Below are 22,355 nucleotides of genomic sequence, written 5' to 3'. Positions count from 1 at the left end.
CTGTAAGAGCTATCTTTAAAATACAAATCAGGTCAGGTCATTTGCCTGTGTACAACCCTCCAGTGGCTTCCCATCATGCCTAAAATAACATCCAAATTTCTTACTTTGGCTGGGTCCCACATGGTCTGGCTCTGCCTGCCTCCTGACCTCGTTTTCTATCACTTATCCCCCTAATCCACCACTTCACTTCATTGTAGTTCATGTACCTTCTTTTTGGTCCTGAGAGTACCAAATTCATCTCCACTTTAGGGTCTACCCCTTTACCTAGAACTCTTTTCCCCCTTATCTTAGTTCAATCCCAGTATTGTACTGTCAGCCAAAGACTGTCCTAGGCCTAGTCCCCCTAAGACACACGGGACTCTAGTGTTTTTTCTTTGCCTTTTGTCTGGAGCATCCCTTGCATATGCAACCTAAAATACTCTCTCTGAAACTTCTTCTACTCTCCCAGATGGCTTCTTCTTTTTTGATGCCATAATTTATGTAATTTATTTAATCTTTATCTTGATGGAGCTAACATTGTAGTTGGAGGTGGGGTAGGATGGAGATTGCAATAAACAGGATGAGTAGAATATATTAGATGGCAAAAAAAGTGCTAAGGAGAGAAACATAAAGCTTGCAGCAAAGTACTGAGGAGAATGGAATTGTAATTTTAGATAAGGGTGGTCAGGGCACGCCTCTCTGTGAAGTTGACATTTGAATAATCACCATCATCTGTTCCAGGTTGTGATATAACTCATAGATTTGTGTTAATATAGAATATAGAGGTTCAGTTTCCCAGACATTTTGTCTAAGGTTAGTCTACTTTCTTTTCTATGCTTCATTAGTTGCCTTTCAGTTTTCACAGCTCACATTAACTTCATCCTCCCATTTGTTGCTTGCTATCTTTAGCTTCCTTTCCTGTATCCACATGTGTGTATTTCTTCCAGTTCTGAACTTGAATCAATAGAACTTGAAATACAGCACTATATTAAAGATTTTGTCCTAAAACATTTGAATTTATCTGATCTGGGCTGTCTTAATTCAGTGATTGACAAAGCAAAATCGTATGAAAGTTACATTTTTTTTTTCTTCATGGGATTTAAACTTGGTTCCGGGTGTGTGTGTGTGTGTGTGTGTGTGTGTGTGTGTGTGTGTATACATGTACCTTCTTTTTGGTCCTAAAAATACAAAATTCATCTCCACTTTAGGGTCCCTTTGCCTAGAAATCTTTTCCCCCTTGATTCAATCCCAGTGTTGTACTGTCTGCCAAAAACTGTCCTAGGCCTAGTCCCCCTAAGACCCCCTAACACCCCTGTGGTGTTTTTTCTTTGCCTTTTGTCTGTGTGTGTCTTTGCCTTTTGTGTGTACACACACACACACACACACACACACACACACACACACACACACACCCCTTGCTGAAACTTTATACTTTACAGCTTTTCTACCATTTCTTTTAAAACTTCAGGTGTAGAGCATAGTAATTGGGTTTTATAAAAAGATAAGAGGTTTTGTTCCATATTTTGTCAGAACTGCTGAAAATTGATTAAAACTCACTGGGCCTTATATCCCACACACACAAAAAATTATTACTTTGACATGTGTGGAGAAAAGTCTGTCCTCACTTTATTTGTAATTTACTTCTACTTTGTTGAGTTCCATGTAAGTAACTTTTATTTTTCCTTCTATTTTTTGCTATGTTCCAATGGATTTGCCATTCCTGTTTGGACTGAATGTGTCATGTACAATTCTTGGAATTCCTCATTTACTGTTCCTCTGTGGATCTGTTCTGTTGGAATCTGGAACACTGGAATGATGGAAATGTGTTCTTTACAAAGTAGCTGTGAGTATATGAGATAATTTATACAGATATGTTTTCAGTCTAAATTAAATTTAACTTACAGTTGAATGAAATAGTCAATGAAGCCTTAAATTTAATACATTATTAAATACACATAGTAGGCTTTCAAATATTTGATTTTAAAATACTGTACTCTGAACAGTATCCTAATTGGTATATTTAAAATTAGTTTTCCGTTTAATTGGTTTGGTTATCTTCTCAACATTTGGCTTAAAGATTATATGAATGAAAAAAGGGTATAAGGTGATGGATGGAATATTTTGTTACATCTGTGATGCTAGTGAGGAATGCAGATAGCTATTTGCTAAATCCACCTGTGTTAAATTGCTGCGTTGATCTCATAGGAGTCTTTTTTTTTTTTTTTTTAATGAGAAATTGTGTCAAAAACGTTTAAGAGAAATATGTACCTCTTAGGAATATTTTGCCATTGTATTTTAATGATGAATAAGACCTACCTCTAGGTAAAATTAACAGGCTACTCATTCAGATGGTCTGAACTATGGACAGTTTTTCTCAGCATTGGGTAAGTTAAAAGTCAGATTAATTTACTACACCAATTTAAAAATAGGTTTCTTTGAATTACTCATGGAGCTATTGTTGACGTCATCAAAGAATCAAAAACCATGCAGAAAACGAATTCTGATTTTCTTTAAAATCTGGATAAATCCAGATGTCCCTGGTGAGGGAGGCAACAGGGTCATCTGAAATGCTGAAGTGGCATAATTGGACCTGGTATAATAGCTTGAAAGATATTGTTTACTGATTGAATTGATCACTAGAGCCTTTAGGAATATGAAAAAAATTGTTTAAACTCAACATTTGATTTTGTTTCATGAGTAAGAAAACAAATTTCAAGGTATTCATACCTGTGGTAATTAGTATGAGCAAAAGGGATCATTGAAAGTGTTCTTGATATAGTATTAAGGGGATGTGAATTTTTTTTATTGTGAAAAACCCTTCGTTATGTTTTTAGTTTATTAGTCAGAATCTTCTTACTGACTTATTGTAAATTGAAATCTTTGCTCTGAGGCAGATTTCATCGGTTTTTATTTTCTTTGGGTTTTTATAATTGACCGCTGTCAAATCAACTCATACTCAATTCATTTTGTCTGTTGCTGCAATTATTTTATTGGCAACACTATAATAAAATCCGTTTGATTTGCTATGAATAATAGTTTGTGTAGTTTTCTAAAATAGGTTATTGAAGGGAATTTGAAATGTGTGACAGAAGAGTTTTGCTGATACATTAATAACTTGGCCCTTTTTGTTTTTCTTAGCAACAGAAGAACCTTGAAGGCTATGTGGGATTTGCAAATCTCCCAAATCAAGTGTACAGAAAATCAGTGAAGAGAGGGTTTGAATTCACACTTATGGTTGTGGGTAAGATATGTTTTGTTTTTTTTTTTACTAAAATTAGATTTTGATCTGAGTTTTAAGTTATTAATCAACTCTGAATGAATTTAAGAAGACAGTAGCCTAAGTAACTGCAGGAATCGTGGTATATTTTATTATGTGAATACATTTTAAAATTTAACTCTGTGGCATAATAGGATTTATATATTTTCTTACCTCTTTTTTTTAAGGTGGCACAATTTTAGAAACTAAAAGTTGAAAAGTGGTGGGGGTGGTGGAGGAATAGAACACTGTCAAGAAGTTCTCTTCAGTTGGTAATGCTACAAAAGCAAATAGTGTCTAGTGGTTCCTCATTACTCCAGGATAATTTTATTCTCTGGCTTATATACTGTAGTGGAGTCATATAACATGAGCATTGAGCTTAAACATGTGTGCTCTGAATTTGAAAAAGAAGTTGGGGGACAAGGTAGAGGTTCATAGTCATGCAAATGATTACCTTGGAAATTCATTCAAGGAGTATAAACTCTGTAGCGAGTGAAATATGGCTGTCTCTATTCTTTAATTTAGCGTCATTTTTCTTATGTGTTTGATCCTATGAACACCATACTCTGCCTGAAGTCCATTTTAAGAGGCTGTCAGGGGTTATTTGACAGTATGTTGGTACCATCATTGTTAAATTTGAAGAAGCAGCATGGTGTATATAAAGATTAGTAGTCTTAAAGGACTGTATAATATTTTCACCTCATATAGGCTGACTTTAGAACCTAAATCCTAAGGATGATGAAACTTTGTTGTATTTCTCTATATGTTTTAAGAAGGTGAAAGGCAGGGTAATGGAGTCACTGTCCTTGACAAAGAAAATTGAATTGATGCTGGGTCTTTATGTAGTGTTCATTAATTTTTGCTAATTACACTCAACTCCTGGTATTTTTCTTTGGGTGTTGAATTAGATTAATTGAATTAGCTATGAAATCCTCCTTCACTGAAGAGAAGAATGTTTTCTCAGTTGATCAGAGTATTTTACCTGATGGTACTTTGTGGTTGTTTGGAAATATCTGTGTTGTGTTAGTTTCAATAGTGAAAACTTGGTAACAGTTTGCAAACTTGATGTTTGCTAGAGTTGGTTAACTTGCCTGTCTCTGGTTGAGTAGAAGTACAGTATACCCAGTTTGCAAATTGCAGCTGTGAAGCAGAGGTAGTAGATACATGAATAAAATGTATAGAACATACCTTTTCTTTTGTAGAGTAGTTAACATGATCGTTACATGTGAAGACGTACTCCATCTTACCTTTACATATGTAAAGCTTGTGATCTTACATGACAAACTATTTATAAACAAATATAATATCATTTTTTAATTTGTAAGAGAAGTTCCTACATCTGTTAGGAGAATTATAACAATTCAAGCAAAATTTGATATTGAAATTTTAAAGAATAACTTCTTGAATATATACTTAGTGGAATAATATGTGGGGGTCAAGGCCAGATATTTGATTTAAAATCTTTGACATTTTTCCAGATGAAAAAAATTTAAGGCAGCTGAAATGATTTTTAGAGAAACTGTGCAATCTCTGAATATATCTTATTTATTAGTTTTTCTGGTCAGTCCTTTATTGAACTACAGCTTTTGTTTTTTCTCTTCCTTGTTAAGACTTTAACTGAGATTATGGGGCAACTGGGTGGCTTAGTCGGTTGAGCATCCGACTTCGGCTCAGGTCATGATCTCACAGTTCATGGGTTCAAGCCCTTCGTCAGGCTCTGTGCCGACAGCTCAGAGCCTGGAACCTGCCTCAGATTCTCTCTCTCTCTCTCTCTCTCTCTGTCTCTCTCTCTCTGTCTCTCTGTCTCTCTCCGCCTCCCTTCCTCCCTCCGTTCCCTGCTTGTGCTGTCTCTGTCTCTCAAAAAATCAATAAATGTTAAAAAATTTTTTAACAAAAAAGACTTTAACTGAGGTTAAAGAAGAATGGGTGTCAGTATCCTTACTCTGTTTTTCCCGCTGTACCTTGAATATTATTGTTTAATTAGCTGTCCCTCTATAGACTTGTTGAGTGGAAGGACTAAATCTTTTCATGTACATAGTTGCAGTGTCTAACACCTTTTAAGTAAGTGTCTAAGAAATGGTTGGTTTTCTGACTTTAGACCAACTCTGACAGCATTGTTTGCAAGTCACAGAAAGCTAAAGCTAACCTTGCTTTAATATTCTTAACTTAGAGACTACAAACCCTTCCTTATAAGCTAACTCCTGATTTTTGAGACTTAAACTCAGAGTAGTTGTAGCTTTTATAACAATTCTTGGCTGAAGACTTGTACATTAATACAAACTGAAAATCTGTATTTAAAAGTTGATTTCTTTATGAAACTCTGTATTGTGTTGGACAACCTTTATCCAGTAACCTTGCCTCATAAACAATATTTATTGAGTCCTTATTTAAGTGACTATCAGGGAGGCATAGTGTGTATTCCCATGTGTTAAAAGGAGTTTATAACTTATGTGACAACATAAGCACACATAAAAAGGTAAGTAACATTTCTAGGAAGTATACATGAGTCAGTGGAGTCATACAAAAATTAAGGAACATAGAAGTGTAAGGGTATAGGAGAACTTGTCTCTGGTTGAAGGTTATTACTGCCTTATTTGAGGAAGATGTATTAGGGCAGGTTTTTAAAGAATAGAATTGAGTGAGCAGTCCATTTGGGAAAATAATAGCCAATACCTCCATAACCTATTATGCATCAGGCAGTGTTCTGAGTATGTACCTAACTCACACAGTCCTTCACAACAACCGAATGAAGTAGGTATTATTGTTGTCCCTATTTTAGAGATAGAGAAACTGAGGCATGGAGAGATTAGGTTACTTGCCCATGGTCACATTGGTAAGCACATGGTAAAACCAAACCCTGTCTGGTTTTGGTTCTTACTTTTCAGTCTGCTGTGTTCTTAAAGTACTACATAGAGGCTCTTTTGGGGCTATTGGATATAGCACAGAGCTCAGTAGAGTGCATCCAGTATGCCTTAAACTTAGATGATTTTATTTGGATGTTCTGTTTTTCCTAAAAAAATGAAAGAGACAAAGAAATAAAGGGGTTAGCAGGGAAGGAATGAAGGAGTATTAGAGAACTTAAATGCATATATGTAAGCAGTGTTTTTCTGCCATTCCACTGGAATGAGGTGAGGGTGTGGCCTCGGGTGGGCATGAAGTGGGAGAGGTGAATTTTCTATTTCCCCGGTCATTTTCAGCTTCCACATCCTTTCATAGTACGAATATCTTACCTTGCTGTATGTTAGTCTAGTGACAATATGGTGCCTTAGTATGTTTGCTAGTTACTTTTTATATTTGCAAAGAAATAAGTATCTATTTCAGTGCACAAAGAAAAGCAGGTTGTTAGTTTATATGTAATTGTGCTTAATGGATGATATAGAGGGTTTTCAAGATTAATTTGTACTGCACATTGGCTTTAGGATCTGACCCCTAAGATGTGACTTTATAATAGTCGGAAATTAGGCTGGAAAGGTAGACTAGCCTAGATTTTGAAGACCGTGGCTGTCCACAAGGATAAGTAGATTGGAATCTTTACTTAAAAATTTAGTTTAAAACTCAATGTGAGACCTATCAAATAATGAAGACACTTAGGTCTCTAATTCAGCAAAGTGTCAAACATATTTGGGCTTGGAATTTGAGTATCTTCTGTGTGCTTCTTTTTTTAAGAAATTTATTTTTCTTTAATGTTTATTTTTGAGAGAAAGCTTACAAGCGGGGGATGGGGAGAGGCAGAGAGAGAGGGAGACACAGAATCTGAAGCAGTTTCCAGGCTCTGAGCTGTCAGCACAGAGCTCGACAACGGGGCTCAAACCCATGAACCATGAGATCATGGCCTGAGCCGAAGTTGGACCCTTAACTGATGACCCACCCAGGCACCCCTCTCTCATGTGCTTCTTAATTAGATTTGACTGTGCTGAGAAATAAAATGTTAATTGTAAAATCCTGATTTTACTAGAATTCTCCAAGGAGGTAGAACTCAGAAAGACTATAGATTGCTTTGTCTTTCCAGAAAGTATTTTTGAAAACAAGTGATATTAAATCTATTATTTTGAATTCTTTTTTAAAATTGAAGTATAATTGACCTACGGTGTTATTAGTTTCAGGTGTACAACAGTTGACAGTTCTATATATTACCAGGATAAATGCGCTGACCATCTGTTACCATACAAAGTTATGACAGTATTATTAACTATATTTCCTATGCTGTATTTTATATTCCTTTGACTTATTTATTTTAAAGCTGGAAGTTTGTACTTTTAATTCTTAGAAGATAAAATACACAGTTCTATCATTTCTATAATCTTGGGCTTTGCACAATTTTTAAGGTAGAGGTTTTCTTTATTTGTGATTTGCGTGATGCATTTGACCTGTACCAAATGTCTTTAGTAGCAGGAATGGCATTTCTATTTTTTTTTTTTTTTTTCAGTGGAACAGAACTTCTAACATGCTGCTTTGGCTGTTTTGGGGATTCAAAGTATATCATAATGCGTTTTTTATGTATGACTTATTAGCAAAAATTTAGGAGGTATTTAGTCAGTAATAGGATATACAATGTCTGTCATAGTTGTCATTTTCCCTCTTCTTGTTGATGTTTGAATTGTAATAACATCCAGAGTTATTTGCAGAAACTGAAAGGTGGTATTGACTCATTTTGTTTCTAGGTTATTGGGCATTCGGTAGTACTATGTTTAATTCTAAAGTTACGATATGTTGGAGACTTAAACTGCCTTGAGTAATATTTCAAAAATTTCTTCTTAGAGCTCTATTTTTATTTTACTTTTAGTAATAAAAGTAAGTAACGACGATTATACAATGTTGTGAATATAGGACCACTGAATTTTACACTTTAAAATGGTGAAATTTATGGTGTGTGAATTTTATCTCACTTAAGTAATGTAACCAAAGCAGAGGAATTTTAGGGAGAAAAATCAGATAATTTCACATATCCACTATTTTAATTTTTTTATTCATTCTAGGTTTTTCATCTGCGTATTTTAAAAGGTGCTTTTGTAATAAAGTTAATATGTTTCATTCATTGAAATTACGAAATACAGAAAAGCATAATGAAAATATTACCAAAATCTGTTACTCAGTGATAGCTCAAGCATAGAAACATACAGTATTCTTGTTTAGTATATGTGATGTTATGTGAATGTCTTTTATTTTTTTTTATTTTTTTTTTAATTTATTATTTTTTTCAACGTTTATTTATTTTTGGGACAGAGAGAGACAGAGCATGAACGGGGGAGGGGCAGAGAGAGAGGGAGACACAGAATCGGAAACAGGCTCCAGGCTCTGAGCCATCAGCCCAGAGCCCGACGCGGGGCTCGAACTCACGGACCGCGAGATCGTGACCTGGCTGAAGTCGGACACTTAACCGACTGCGCCACCCAGGCGCCCCTGTGAATGTCTTTTAAAATTAGCTGTGAATTGTGATCATCTTTTGAATTTAGATGTCATAACCTAGCTATGGTTGAGTCCTAGATTTTAATGGCTTGTATAGGTGAGATATACTATAATTTGCCTTGTTCAACATTAAGATAGTTACAGGTAAACATGGTTATAGTTCTGTTCTTACATTTTCAATTAATTCCTTAAAATAAAGCTTTGGAAATTTGAATTGCTAGTTTTTTAAGGGTTTTGATACATAATACCAAATTGCCCTAAAATAGTTTGTATACCATTTTGCACATTCACCTAGTGTTGCCAACGCCCCTTTCTCTGAGTCCTGCCAACACTGTCAGTGCCTAAAAATTGGTGTCTTATTTTCACCTGTATTTTATTGTTGCTGGTTAACTTATTTTTAAAAAATATTTATCTTTGGTATGGGTTCTTTTGTAAATGGTATGTTGTGGTTTAATTTAAAAAGCTGTACTCATTTACTTCTTTAATAAGATATAGGTATTGCAGGGTATTATTATTATTATTATTATTATTTTATTTTGTTATTAGGTATTGGCATTTTTTGCCAGAATTTTTCTGTGTTGCGCTTTGTATTAGTTTGATTTTATATTGTCCATGCAATCTTTTTTCTTACGGCTTTTGTTCTTGATTTGTGGTTGATTGATTTGATTTGAGGTTGATTGATTTGAGGTTACTGGGGATTTCACTGTATTTTATGTAAGTATATAGACTAAAGGTTTAAGTTTTTATTCTGAAATTTTAAATCCATGAGGGTTATTTATTTTTTTGATGTGAGATAGGACTTTGATGTTTATTTTGTTTTCTAAATGGTTAAGTAGTTCTCCCCAGACCATTTATTATAAGCTTGATTTTTAAAAATACATGTGCTTGGTTGGTTCTCTTTCCAATCTTTGGTTTAGTTCATGCTGTAGTTCTTCCTATATAAACACCATATTATTAGAGTTATAAATTATAGTAGTTATGTTATTTGTATAGAAAGGTTACTGGAGTTTATGTTAATCTAGGGATATAGGCAAATAAGTAAATAATATGTAAAATAATTACGGATTGTGTTGTTTTCTAGAAAGTAAATAAACATGGTGGTATCTTTTTAGAGTTATCAGGGAAGACTTGCCTCTCTGAGAAAGAGACTTCATAATAGCACCTGAAATACATGAAAATTAGGACATACTGAAAAAAAAGAAATAAAATGCTTACAAATGAGATAATTTTCATTAATATATTGCTATATTTATCTACAATATTTTACTTTACTTTGGACAGTTGCATAATAATTTCAACTGTGCCTATCTCAAATTTGAGCCATTGGTTTTTCATTTGATATGTGAATGATTTGCTCTGTTCAGTTTCATAATGCTGTAGTAAAAATTTATGGAATGGAAATTTTGTTCAATATTTTAACTATCGTGTTAAATGGCTGCATAATATTCTAATTCATGACTGAATATACCATAATTTTTGGAGTCTGCTTCTTCACTAATGGATATAAGTTTGTTACTATCCCTTCCTATCCTGTTACAAATAACATGGCAGTGAAGATCCTTAAACACACAAGGTTTGTGTATGTGTTGGGAAGCAGAGGGCAGTACTTTATTGATTTGTTTATAGTCCCTGCAGTAGGATTACTGTAGCAAAATATTTCAATATTTTGTGGCTCTTGACATTTGGCAAATTGTTTTTTTAAAAGTTTGTTCTAAATATATACTTTTAAAAAAGGGAGAATATATTTTGCAGGAATTTAAGATGTATGGTATAATTGAACGTGGGGCTATTCATTCCATGGATACTTAAGGGAAGAATGTAAATGTAGTTGAAGACACTGTAAGGGAGTAGTAGAGGAGGAAAAAAGTATACAAGTTAACTACATCATTAAGTGATAAATGGCATAAGAAATATATAAACCACATGCTCTAGAAGTTTAAAGAAATAAGACTTTATAGCTACAAAGCACACCACTGTCTTAAATCATACAGCTAATTCATGGAAAAATGGTACATGATATTTTCAGTAGTTGGTATATTCATGTTTTTTTAATATACTTAATTCTTTATCTGATTTAATTTCAGTATCTTAATCGTGGAGCAGTATAATTCAGACAAACACAAAACAGTTTCATAGACTGGGAGTTTTTTGGTTTTGTAACAGGGACAACGTCTGGATTGACATATATAAGAAATGTAATCTGGGTAATATCTTAAAAAAAAGTCATTGGCTTCTCATACATGTTCTATCCTAATATAGTCTTTGAAAATAGATCATAGTCTTTTGAATATAGGGAGGTGAGTGGAGGTAAGCAGATGATAAATAGTGCATATCAGAGAATCAAATGTGAAGTAGGATTTGTGGTTCATTCTTAACTAAAGTGTTTATGATGGGAGACTATGAATTTTTTATTATGTTACAAGTGGTACTAATTAAAACATACTGGTGAGATTTCTGTAGTAACTTGTCATAGTCCTGAGAATAGATTTTGATTGAATGATCGGTGATTAAGCTGACATAACTGATCAGCAGTAGACTACTAGAAATTATGGTTTAAGCTGATGACATAAAAATGAGGGGTGCCTGCGTGGCTCAGGTGGTTGTGTGTGACTCTTGGTTTCGGCTCAGGTCATGATCCCAGGGTTGTGGGAATGAGCCCTGCATTGGAGTCCCCACTGAGCATGAAGCCTGCTTAAGATTCTTTCTCTTTCTCCCTCTCCCTCTCCGCCTCTCCTGCATGCACACACACACTCTCTCAAACAAACAAAAATTTTTAAAAATCTAAATAAATAAAAATAAATAAAAATGACCACTTCAACCCTCAAAGGAATTTCCAGGGAAACGCACGCTACTAATTATAGTTTAATAAATGTCTTAGTAGTACACATTTAAAGTGCCATGTAGAGTCAGGGGAGTAATGATCTGGGTTTAATGGGGATAGCATCTTATTTTCCTGATAGGTTAGAGTTCTGAAATCAGTAACTCTCTATTAAATGTATAATTTATTTTGGCAATTTTGTAAAAGAGCTAGCTAGTTACAATTATGGTTTTAATTTATATGTTTAGTGTACAATGAAAATTCGCTTTCTATATTTAACGTAAATCTATCTCATAGTACTTAGTATGGCAGCTGTTACACTAAAAAGAATATGGTACTTAGCCTAGTTTTAAACTAATTTCAGCCACAAATGAGCTTTCTGACCTTGATAGATCATTTTGAATCTCAGTTTCCTTACAACAAACATTTACCTGGTTATTCCAAGTCAGCCGCCATAGGGCTAAGATTAAAAAAGAGAGAGACATACCCCCTAAGAATCAGAGGATTTCACATAGTGGTAGAGACAGCTGGACAGTAATGCTGTCTGTGTGTAACTACTTCACAGAGGGCTTGATAATTCGTTTTGTAAATGTGCTTTGTATGTATAGTGTATATATAATTTGCCTAGTAAATCTGTAAATAAATAAAATGTTAATTTTAAGCATACATGATTAGTGCATTTTTACAGTTGAATTTAGTTTTAAGATCCGATGTCTGGGGTGAAGATCCGATGTTCAGGGGTAGTTGAGAACAAGATGGCAGCTAAGTGGTTAAATACTTGATTAATTCTTACTTTGAACTTCTGCCCTGGTTGAACTCCTTTGATTATAAATATTCGGAGCACACATGTTGTGCTTTTTACTCTGCAATTCAGTATAGCAGCAAAGCTCTTTTCTGGTAAGAGTCAGATTTAGCTAATTTGAAAGATGGTTGAGAATTTGCTCTTATCATTTCCCATTTTATTTATTTATTTATTTATTTATTTTTTTAAATTTTTTTTCAACGTTTATTTATTTTTGGGACAGAGAGAGACAGAGCATGAACGGGGGAGGGGCAGAGAGAGAGGGAGACACAGAATCGGAAACAGGCTCCAGGCTCTGAGCCATCAGCCCCAGAGCCCGACGCGGGGCTCGAACTCACGGACCGCGAGATCGTGACCTGGCTGAAGTCGGACGCTTAACCGACTGCGCCACCCAGGCGCCCCTCATTTCCCATTTTAAACAAGGTAGCTTGCAATCGTGTTAACAAAATAAGATTTTTGTGCTTGCCTGTTCTGTGCATTTCAGTAAAGATAAGCTTGAGTGTTTTGCTCAAGTTACTTGTGTGACATTAGCAATTAGTCTTCAGGGTACACTTGGTGCTTTATATAAGTTGCTGCAGGATTAATGCTGTCCTTTGCAAACCTTTTGAGTATCTTATTTTCCCTGGAGTGTATCGGGTTCTTAATGTAGGTTGGTATAAAGCATCTTAGGGATTGTTTTTAGGTTGACATTAAGATTTTGAGTCTTAAAATTAAGTTTGTTTTTTTTTTTAATATATAGGTTGGTGTTTGCTTTTCTTGTTGAATCATGTTTTAATCAGATTTAATGTCATTCATCAGTTAACAGTAGTATTTCTGGTTCAAGCCATCATTATAGATAATTTTGATTAAAGAAGAAACATTATAAAATTTTAGTCATCTAAAAGGCCAAGTAAATGAAGAAAATAAATGAACTGTATTTTGATTGTTCTCAGTCTGTTTCCCTGACTCCTTTAATCAAAATTATCTGGGCTTCCTATTTAAGATGCTCATTCCTGGAAGTATGGGAATCTGCATTTTGACAAGTAGTGCCTGTTAATCCCCATTCTAAAGTTTAAAAGAGCACTGCTCTAAGTCTACTTTAATGTCCAGAGAAAGGCATTCAATTATATATTTCTTTGAAATGTTGTTATATATTTTGATAACTCATGTTCTTTAATGTAACAGATATTAAGATATATGGTTTAGAAATATTCTTCCTATAAAAACTGCTCCTTGTTACAGAAGTTTTCCATTAGGAATGTAATACAGAGGAGTAGGTGGAACATTTTAAAAAGGGAGAAAAGGGGCGCCTGGGTGGCTCAGTTGTTTAAGGATCCGACTTTGGCTCAGGTCATGCATCATCTCACGGTTTGTGAGTTTGAGCCCTGTGTCGGGCTCTGTTCTGACAGCTCAGAGCCTGGAGCCTGCTTCGGATTCTGTGTCTCCCTCTTCCTCTGCCCCTCCCCTGCTCATGCTCTGTCTCTCTCTGTCTCTTAAAAATAAATAAATGTTAAAAAAAATTTTTTTTTAAAAGACTTCAAAAAAAAAAAGGGAGAGGAAATCACTATTAACTAATTTTGGTGTATTTTCTGTGCCTCTTATGGATAGCTGTAGTACCATATTCATTTTTATGTATTCTTTTCACCTAATGCTCAAGGCAGGCATTTTTCCATGTCAAATGGGTTTTTAAAAACTAATTCTCATCACAAGTGCCCTCCTTAATACTTAAAGCATTGTTTAAGTGAGCACTTGTTTTGATGAGCACTGGGTGTTCTGTGTAAGGGACGAATCACTAAATTCTATTTCTGAAACTAGTATTACACTATATGTTAACTAACTAGAATTTAAATACAATTTAAAACCTAATAAATAAAGATATTGGTAAGTTAAAAACATTCTTGATGGCTGATTAATTTTATGAGTGTATCATAGTATACTTAGCCTGTGTCCTTCATGGTACCTGAAATATCCTTCTCTCCCCCCCAACATCTTTACTGTGAAAACAATTACTGCAGTGTTTTTTCCTTGTGTGTTTGATTTCTAGAAGTAGATGACATGGTTAAGGATGTGAACTGAAAATGTTGTACCAACTTACACAGTTACCACAGATGTGCAAATGCTCATTTAATCTCATCCTTGCCAAAATTGAGTAGAAATCTTTTTAACATGCCAAATAAAGCAAAATTATGTTGCTAAATTAGTATTAGACAGAGATTCTGTATTTTAATTGCAGGCCCTTGATTATTGATTTGAAATTTTTTATCTGTATTAATATTCACACCACTAACAGTTTCTTTGAATGCATGCACATGTTTTTGTTTTGTTTTAAGAAATATTGGTGAGGCAGATTAACACAATCACAAATGTAATTCACACAACCCACCGCTGGTGCTGAGGGTATAAATTTTGGTATATGAGATTTATAGAACTTGAAAGAATATGTCAGTCATGTAGCTCAAATGATTACAGTCTGCCCCACTTTGTCTTTGAAAGCTACTCCTTTAGAACCTCTTTGTAGAACGTGATCCCACCTCAAGAATAAATCAACTCCTTGTTTCACCTCTTCTGTCCACTAGATCTCCAAGAAAATTTCCTTTTTTTTTTTTTTTTTTTGGTATGTTCCTATTTCCTTTCCTGATGTCTTTTCTTTTACTTACCCTCTAGTGTGGCATTTGGCCTTAAGCTACCGTCTGGTTTCATAGAGCACTCCACTCTGATAATGCCACAAAACCTTTACTTTCTCTGATTCACACATTTCAAAACTACCTCGATTTCCTTCTAAATTAAAGCATTTATTTCCTTAGTGAATGCTGAGCACAGCTAGAAATTAGAGAAAAAGTCTAATTTTCCCTCCAAGATATAAAGGACTAATAGCAGTTTTTTTTAGTTTATTTATTTTTGAGAGAGAGACAGAGAGTGAGTAGGGGAGGGACAGAGAGAGAGAGAGGGAGGGGGAGAGGGAATGTCAAGCGGGCTCTGCACTGTCAGTGCAGAGGCTGATGTGGGGCTCGAACTCACAGACCATGAGATCATGACCTGAGCCGAAACCAGAAGTCAAATGCTTAACTGACTGAGCCACTCAGGTGTCCCAAGAGTACTTGATTTTTAAGAGGGAATGTATTATTGAGTGATCATTAGAATTTTAGGTAATAATGTGAATTTGGAGGAACAAGCAGAGAGAGCTTATAAACGCTGTCAATTTCAGCTCTTTTTCAGTTTAGCAGAACTCCTAGAAGCTTGGTGTATAATCTGGGAAAGGTTACAGACCCTAGCCTGAGTAAAGACAATATATTTTAACCAAAAAATATGTGGTAATCTATTTTTGAAATAATCATGAAAAAAAATTCCAAGTAGGCCATTTAGATTTTTTTGTAATATGGAGATTAAAAAAAAAAAAAAAAGGTGGATAACCATTTGACTGTGTAAAGGATACTTTAATCTCTGAATATAGCAAGAAATATCATAAACATCCTCCTTAAGGCCTCCCACCTTTATTTTAGACACATAGCAAGTGTAAGTTTTTTGACTCTGTGAACGAGGTAATTATTGAGTGGCTTGTTGGAATGTTTGCTATTAGCTACATAGCAGAATTATTACTTAGCTTTTAGAGCTGGTGGTCAGTTACTATAATTAAAATAAGTAAACCTTGTTTGGATAATTGTAGAGCTAGGTCTTAGGGAACCTGTTTAGCTTGCATTTTAAGATTATCATGTGCATCATTTTGAGGAGACGAAATAGTCTTAAGCAAATCCCAGATCACATAATAATGGAATATCTTGGAAATAATCAGTATCTAGTGTAGTCTAGACTGTTCTTGATAGATCAAATCTTCAGAGATAAGCATATTAAAAAGCAAAACTAAGAATAGCACCCTCCCTTCATAACATAATTTTACTTTTCTTAGGGGTGATATCTTCTCTTTATTTTTCAGCCAGATGTAAAGTAAGAATAAGTCTGTACTTATTAATTTCCTGTCTATGACTTGACTCCTCTCCATTTGGTTTCTTTTTTTAATAAAAACTGCTTTTATTAAAGGTCAGTAAGAGTGTTTCTCATTGTCCGTGGGTCCTCTTTTTAAACCTCTTATTTGGTATTGTTTACCACTTTTTCCTTGCAGTTCTTTCTCTTTTTTTTTTTTTTTTTTTTTTGTGATACTGCCTCCTGATTTATCTGGTTGTTTAACATCCTTTTCATTGACCATCTTTAAATGTTGGTGAATCTGGCATTTTGCCCTATATCATCGTCTACCTACTAGAGTTTTTAAATTTCATCTACCTTTGAAGTCATTGTGGGAAGCATCTCCAAAATCTATGTGGAAATAGTTACCTGGATATTCTGGACTTTAGTTCTGGGGTAGAGTGTAGTCATCTGTTTTGAAATAGCTCCTTAAATAACACTGGTACCTTTTGGTTAAGAACTACATACAGTTTGACACTGGCTCATCGCCACCGCAGCTGAAATTAACACCTATATCTTAATGACATAACATTTGAGATTTTTTGAAATGTCAGGTACTGTGCTAATAAATAAATTTTATTAAAACACCTTAATAAAGTTATTTTATTATATTGATGGAGATCACATACTATATTTGAATATTTGAAACCCCAGGATAATCGAGAGTAGGCAAGCACTGAATAAGATAGAAAAGCCCTACACATGTTTACAGCCCCTTGTTTAAATTCCAGCACAGTTAGACATTCTGAAAGGAGTTACAGATCTTATTTTAAAAGGACTTTGCTTTCTTTCCCACACTGTTGCTGCAAAATGATATTTATTTATTTATTTATTAACATTTATTTATTTTTGAGACAGAGCATGAACGGGGGAGGGCCAGAGAGAGAGAGGGAGACACAGAATCTGAAACAGATTCCAGGCTCTGAGCTGTCAGCACAGAGCCCGATGCGGGGCTCGAACTCACGGACCGTGAGATCATGACCTGAGCCAAAGTTGGACACCTAACTGACTAAGCCACTCAGGTGCCCCTGCTGCAAGATGATAAAAGTGTCTTCTTATACTCACAAATATTACAGATAGTTGAAATGTTACTCCATCTTTCAAAGCCTCATTGAAATGTGATCTCTTTTCTAGGCTGCTGAGATTCTCAGTTCTCTGAAATTTTATCATTCTTGGATAGTTCATTCATGGTCTTGATCAAATTCTACCTTGTATTATGCTTATTTGTTTGCGTGTCTTACCTCTCCTACCATACTTTAGATTTTTGCATTCCCCATTCATTTATTCAGTACAATTTAATTACCACCTACAAAGTACCAGGTGCTATGCTAGTCCCTGAAAATCTAGAGATGAGTAAGACATGGTCTATGTCATTAAGCTCCTGGTGACAGAGAAGGAGTTAGGATCCAGATTTGTTTGTTTATTACAGCAAGATGCAAAATAATAAATCCCTCTTATCTGACAGCAAGTGTACTTGTTCAGTTAATGCAGCCTGTCAGAGCAGGGAGTCAAAAATGATAATGCCATAGCCATTTTATTTTAACAAAACATTAGCCAATCCTTTAATGTGAGGGAATAAAGGCTCTTTCTTTATGTGTTTGCTCAGTGGCATTCCATGTCCTCACCTTTAATAAATCTCTGCCTATAATTTATTGCCTGTGACTTCCAGTTTCAGTTTTTTTTAGGGGAAAAAAAAAAACAAACCTTGATACTTGTGAAATAGTCTGTGTAGGCTCTTTGGTTTTTTGTTTTTTTTTTTAAATAGTGTCCTTTCCGGTTAAAACTGTATTCAGTTGCGTGTTTGCTTTTAGTAGATGTGTTTTATTTCTCTAATAATAATTTTATCCTCCTTACTCCTAAACTTATTTATCCTCCTATACTTTCTTTTCTCTTTGTCCAAATGCTAAACCAGAGGTTGGAGATTCCACCTTTTTAAAAAGCCACTCCAAATCTAAGCATTATTTAGATGTTCACTGGTTTGCTTGGTTAATACCTGTGCATGTCTCAGTGAAATGTTGCTTGCTCTGTGAAGTCTTCCTTGATTCCTCAAACTATACCCAAGTGTTCCTTATGTATACCCGCTGTACTTTTTGTTTAGCTATAACTTATTTCTCAACACAATTAAATTTTTGAGGGTAAAGATGTCCCGAGTTCTAAAATTTAGCAGTTCAATAAATAATCATAAAATGAAATTATTTATATCTGTGTTTTCTGTCAGTTGTAATAGTACGTCAAAAAATAGCTGTTGGGATGGATAAGCTATAGGATGTTGAGAATGAGATTATTCTAGTCTGAATGAAGCTTTGAATCCTCCTTGACAGGTTTTTTCAAATTAGATTATAACATCAATTTAGTGAGTCCTTTTTAAAAAATGAAAAATAGGAGTGATTTGAAAATAGAGTGCATTTTGCTTAACACAGATATTGTTTCATGAAACTTTTAAATTTATATGCACACACATTTGTAAATACAGATAAACATGCTTGTGTGGATCTGTATACTGGGTTTTGATGTAAAATGTGTGTTTGGAGGAAGCTTGTCTGTTTGTTTTCTGTGAACTATGGTAAAATAAGTTTGAAAGCAACTCCCCAGGGGGAGAGTCCCATGGAGAATCTCAGAGAGTTCTTTTAGAAGCAGATTGACATGAAGAACAGAGTCCCAGGGCTGGGGATTGCAACAGAGATGTTCTGGTTCTTCCTCTGCCACTTAACTGCGCTCTTAGCATTAGTCAGGTAATTTCTCTTTGGCTTAATTTTCTAATGTTTAAAATGGTTTGATTTGTATCTGTAAGGACTATTTCAGTTCTAATGTTCTGAGACTCTTTGTAATTTAGCAAATTGGTGTTGATAATAAAACCACATTATGTGTGTTCATTACACAGTTTGTGTAATGAAGTGTGTTTTCCAAGCCTCTAACTGATAAAACTAAGGAGCATCTTTGCTTAATGTTTATGTGCTATATACAATTGAAAAATCCTCAAGGTTTAAACTATGTATGCTCTACTTAACTATAACTAACTCGATACTATTATTTATATTATTATGTTATGATTAAGGAAAAATAATTTACCAAAGAACTACACAGTATAATATCTCAAAGTATGGTTCATGTATTAGATGTTAATAGATATTTTAGGAGGTTGAGGGAAACAATCTAAGGCTGCAAGGTTGAGGAGCTGCTGAGTAAAACAAAGATAAACCATCTCTTTTATTGTAGGACTTCTGAGGGTCTTTATAATCACAAGGACCTAAGGGAACCTGACCTTAACTATTATAATTATTGATGTGACTTTCTTCAAAACCCTGTGAACAGACATTTCATGAATGTCTTATTCTTAGGCTTTAGGTGGAATATTCTGGAATGATGATGGAATATGCATGGCTTTCATGGGCTAGACTTCAAAGAGGACAGAGGTTACTTTAACCTGTGTCTGATATTAAAGTATGGGTACAATATTACGAACTCTAGTTAGTTATTCTTATTTTAGAATTTTCTTAAAGTATTTAATGGTAAGTATCTTTAATGGTAAGTATTGCAGTATTTTGTTTTAACAAGGACAGAAAAAAATTTAAATCCAGTTACTTGTTTTTAAAGTTCAGTAAAATGAGGGAAAGATAATGACTTTGTTCCAGAACATATATATGGTGCATTTCAAAGTCAAACAAATATAAAATAGTTGTTAATTTGGATCACTTAACAGATCTAAGATACTAGTTATAAATAAATAAAAAATGTTAACACATTTTATACATCTAAAGAAAAAATATAAAATATGAAGAAATATAAAATGTTGCAGATAGGCATTCTGTTTATATTTTATTGAATAATTTGCTTTCATAAAATAGGATGTAGAATTTTGAATTGTGTTATTAAATGTTTCCTAAATAATACAGTGATAAATTTGATTGAGGTCATTTCCACTAATTCTATGTTAGAGTGAGTTGATGGGACGAATTATAGCTCTCTATTATTTTGCATTGGCGATACTACTGCTTTCCGTTTAGTAAAGCACAATGAGCAAGATTTGATTAGAGTTTTTTTGTTTTTGTTTTTTAAGATTTTATTTTTAAATAATCTCTATACCAGCGGGGGGGCTAGGACCCACAACCCCAAAATCAAGAGTCATGCGCTTCACCAACTGAGTCAGCCAGGTGCCCCAAGGATTGATTGTAGTTCTAAGTCACCCTTGAGAATATTTGGACAAGGCTGTTATAATTTGTCTTGTGATTATAGGATATCTGACATCTTGGCATGGAAGTAAATATTGCTGTACTAAGTGTAAGTAGGAATTAATAATTTAATGTCCAAACTCAGACATCACTTCACTACATTCAACATCCCTTTTTATTTATTTTGATGCTAGGACCCTGTAGAGTCCTTTTGTTGCCAACCTTACCCTTGTACTCCATTCTCATATGTATCACATGTCTATTCCTCCTCAAAAAAGAAAAGTTCTATATTTTCTAAAAATTGTAAATTCTAAAGGCATTTAATAAGAAAGTGAAGTTCCTTTTTCTTTCTCCTTTGGTACCATTCCCTTTTCTAGTGACAAGATTCAGTTGTTACAGGTCTTCTGGCATTTTTCTATAATTTCATGTATGTCAATGATTCCCATGTAGATTTTTTTTATATAAATGATACCATACTATACTATATGTGCTGTTCTGTGAATGTTTTTTCCCAATCACTTAATACATACATCTGTGTCAGTACATAAGGAGCTACCTCATTCTTTGGAATTAAGTGGTATTGTATTCCATGGTATGTATTTGTCAGAAAAGCTATACTGGTTTACAGTTTCACCAAGAGCCACTCTGAAGGTTAATCTGTTTTCTTCAGGCGTATTTAAGCACAAGTTTTTCTCTGAACACCACTTTAGTCATAGCTCTTAGGTTTTCATATGTAGTACTCATTTTGTTTGTATTTGAGAGGTTTTTCAGATAAGAGAAGTTGAGGAAAGATAGTATGTTGTATCTATATGGGCAGGCGGATTGTGTTATTCTTTTGTTGTTAATATCTATTAACAGAATTGTAGTCAGAGAATATGTTGTAGATTTCTGTATTTTTCAGTATTGATTGATTTTCTTTGTAGCCAAATATATGATCAGATTGTGTCAGTAATCTGTTGGTAACTGGAAAATATGTTCATTCTCTGGGTAGGAATTTTATATTTATTTTTGAGAATCAAGCGTATTAATTCAGATCATTTCCATTTTTTAAACCACTTGGTTTGTTGGTATCTGAGTGGTCTATTAGTCTTTCACTGTGGAAATTCTGTTAACTCGTTGTTTCTAAGTTATGCCTTATACAGTTTTTAAAAGTTTTGTTGCTGTTTTTATTCTTGTCTTCATATGAAACTTTCAAATAAATCAAAGTTTTTAAATGAGAGATACAGTTAGTACAATCTAAGGAAACACAGCAAAAACTTAACACTGAATTCCCAGTTGTCTCCTTGGATTAATATATGATAATATATATTTTGATGACATGTTATTTGTTGCATTAATATTCATAAAATGTATTTTTTAATATTGTCTAGTTTGTGTTTTTAATTCTTTGTCTTACTGAAATGAGACTTTTAGGTTTTCGTTGTTATATTTGCTTATCTTGTTAATACTGTTATTTGGATTAAATTTGACTATAAATCATGGAACTTTAAAATACCAGTGTATGAACAAGATAGAAATTTTTTCTGCCTCTATTTTATTTTTATTTTATTTTTTTTATTTTTAAAAAAAAAATTTTTTTTTCAACATTTATTTATTTTTGGGACAGAGACAGAGCATGAACGGGGGAGGGGTAGAGAGAGAGGGAGACACAGAATCTGAAACAGGCTCCGGGCTCCGAGCCATCAGCCCAGAGCCTGACGTGGGGCTCGAACTCACAGACCGCGAGATCGCGACCTGGCTGAAGTCGGACGCTTAACCGACTGCGCCACCCAGGCGCCCCTCTGCCTCTATTTTAAAATCCAGAGTTGAATAGACTGAAGTGATAGCTCCGCTTTAAGTTCTCAGTTCCTAGGTACTTCCTTGTTTGTTGCTTCGCTGGCATGTTCTCTCTTCCCAAGATACTTCATTAGTCTAAGGTGGTTAATTCAGCTCTGAGCGTCTTTACATGTCAGCTAGGAGGAACAAGTGAAGAACAAGAGGAGTGCACTA

General features: G+C 34.3%; 1 protein-coding gene across 11 annotated transcripts in view; it reads left to right on the top strand.

Moving 5' to 3' along the window:
* SEPTIN7 (septin 7) overlaps positions 1-22,355 on the top strand; it is a 118,920-nt gene that overhangs the window by 30,460 nt on the left and 66,105 nt on the right. For 3 of the 11 annotated variants that reach the window (XM_040472258.1, XM_040472261.1, XM_040472265.1), the window contains exon 3: positions 3,118-3,220. The exons of 1 other annotated variant lie outside the window; for it this stretch is intronic. In XM_040472258.1, coding sequence (XP_040328192.1) covers positions 3,118-3,220 — 103 coding nt within the window. Of the gene's footprint in view, positions 1-1,817; positions 1,823-2,324; positions 2,364-3,117; positions 3,221-22,355 lie in introns of those variants that run through there. 7 more of the 11 variants (XM_040472259.1, XM_040472266.1, XM_040472257.1 and 4 more) reach the window with 4 other exon arrangements.

This window comes from Herpailurus yagouaroundi, unplaced genomic scaffold, assembly GCF_014898765.1.
Source record: "Herpailurus yagouaroundi ecotype Mexico unplaced genomic scaffold, PumYag 100, whole genome shotgun sequence".
In the NCBI taxonomy this organism is placed as follows: domain Eukaryota; kingdom Metazoa; phylum Chordata; class Mammalia; order Carnivora; family Felidae; genus Herpailurus; species Herpailurus yagouaroundi.
Note: the sequence above shows the minus strand (reverse complement) of the source record. Positions and strands in the feature narration are given on the sequence as shown.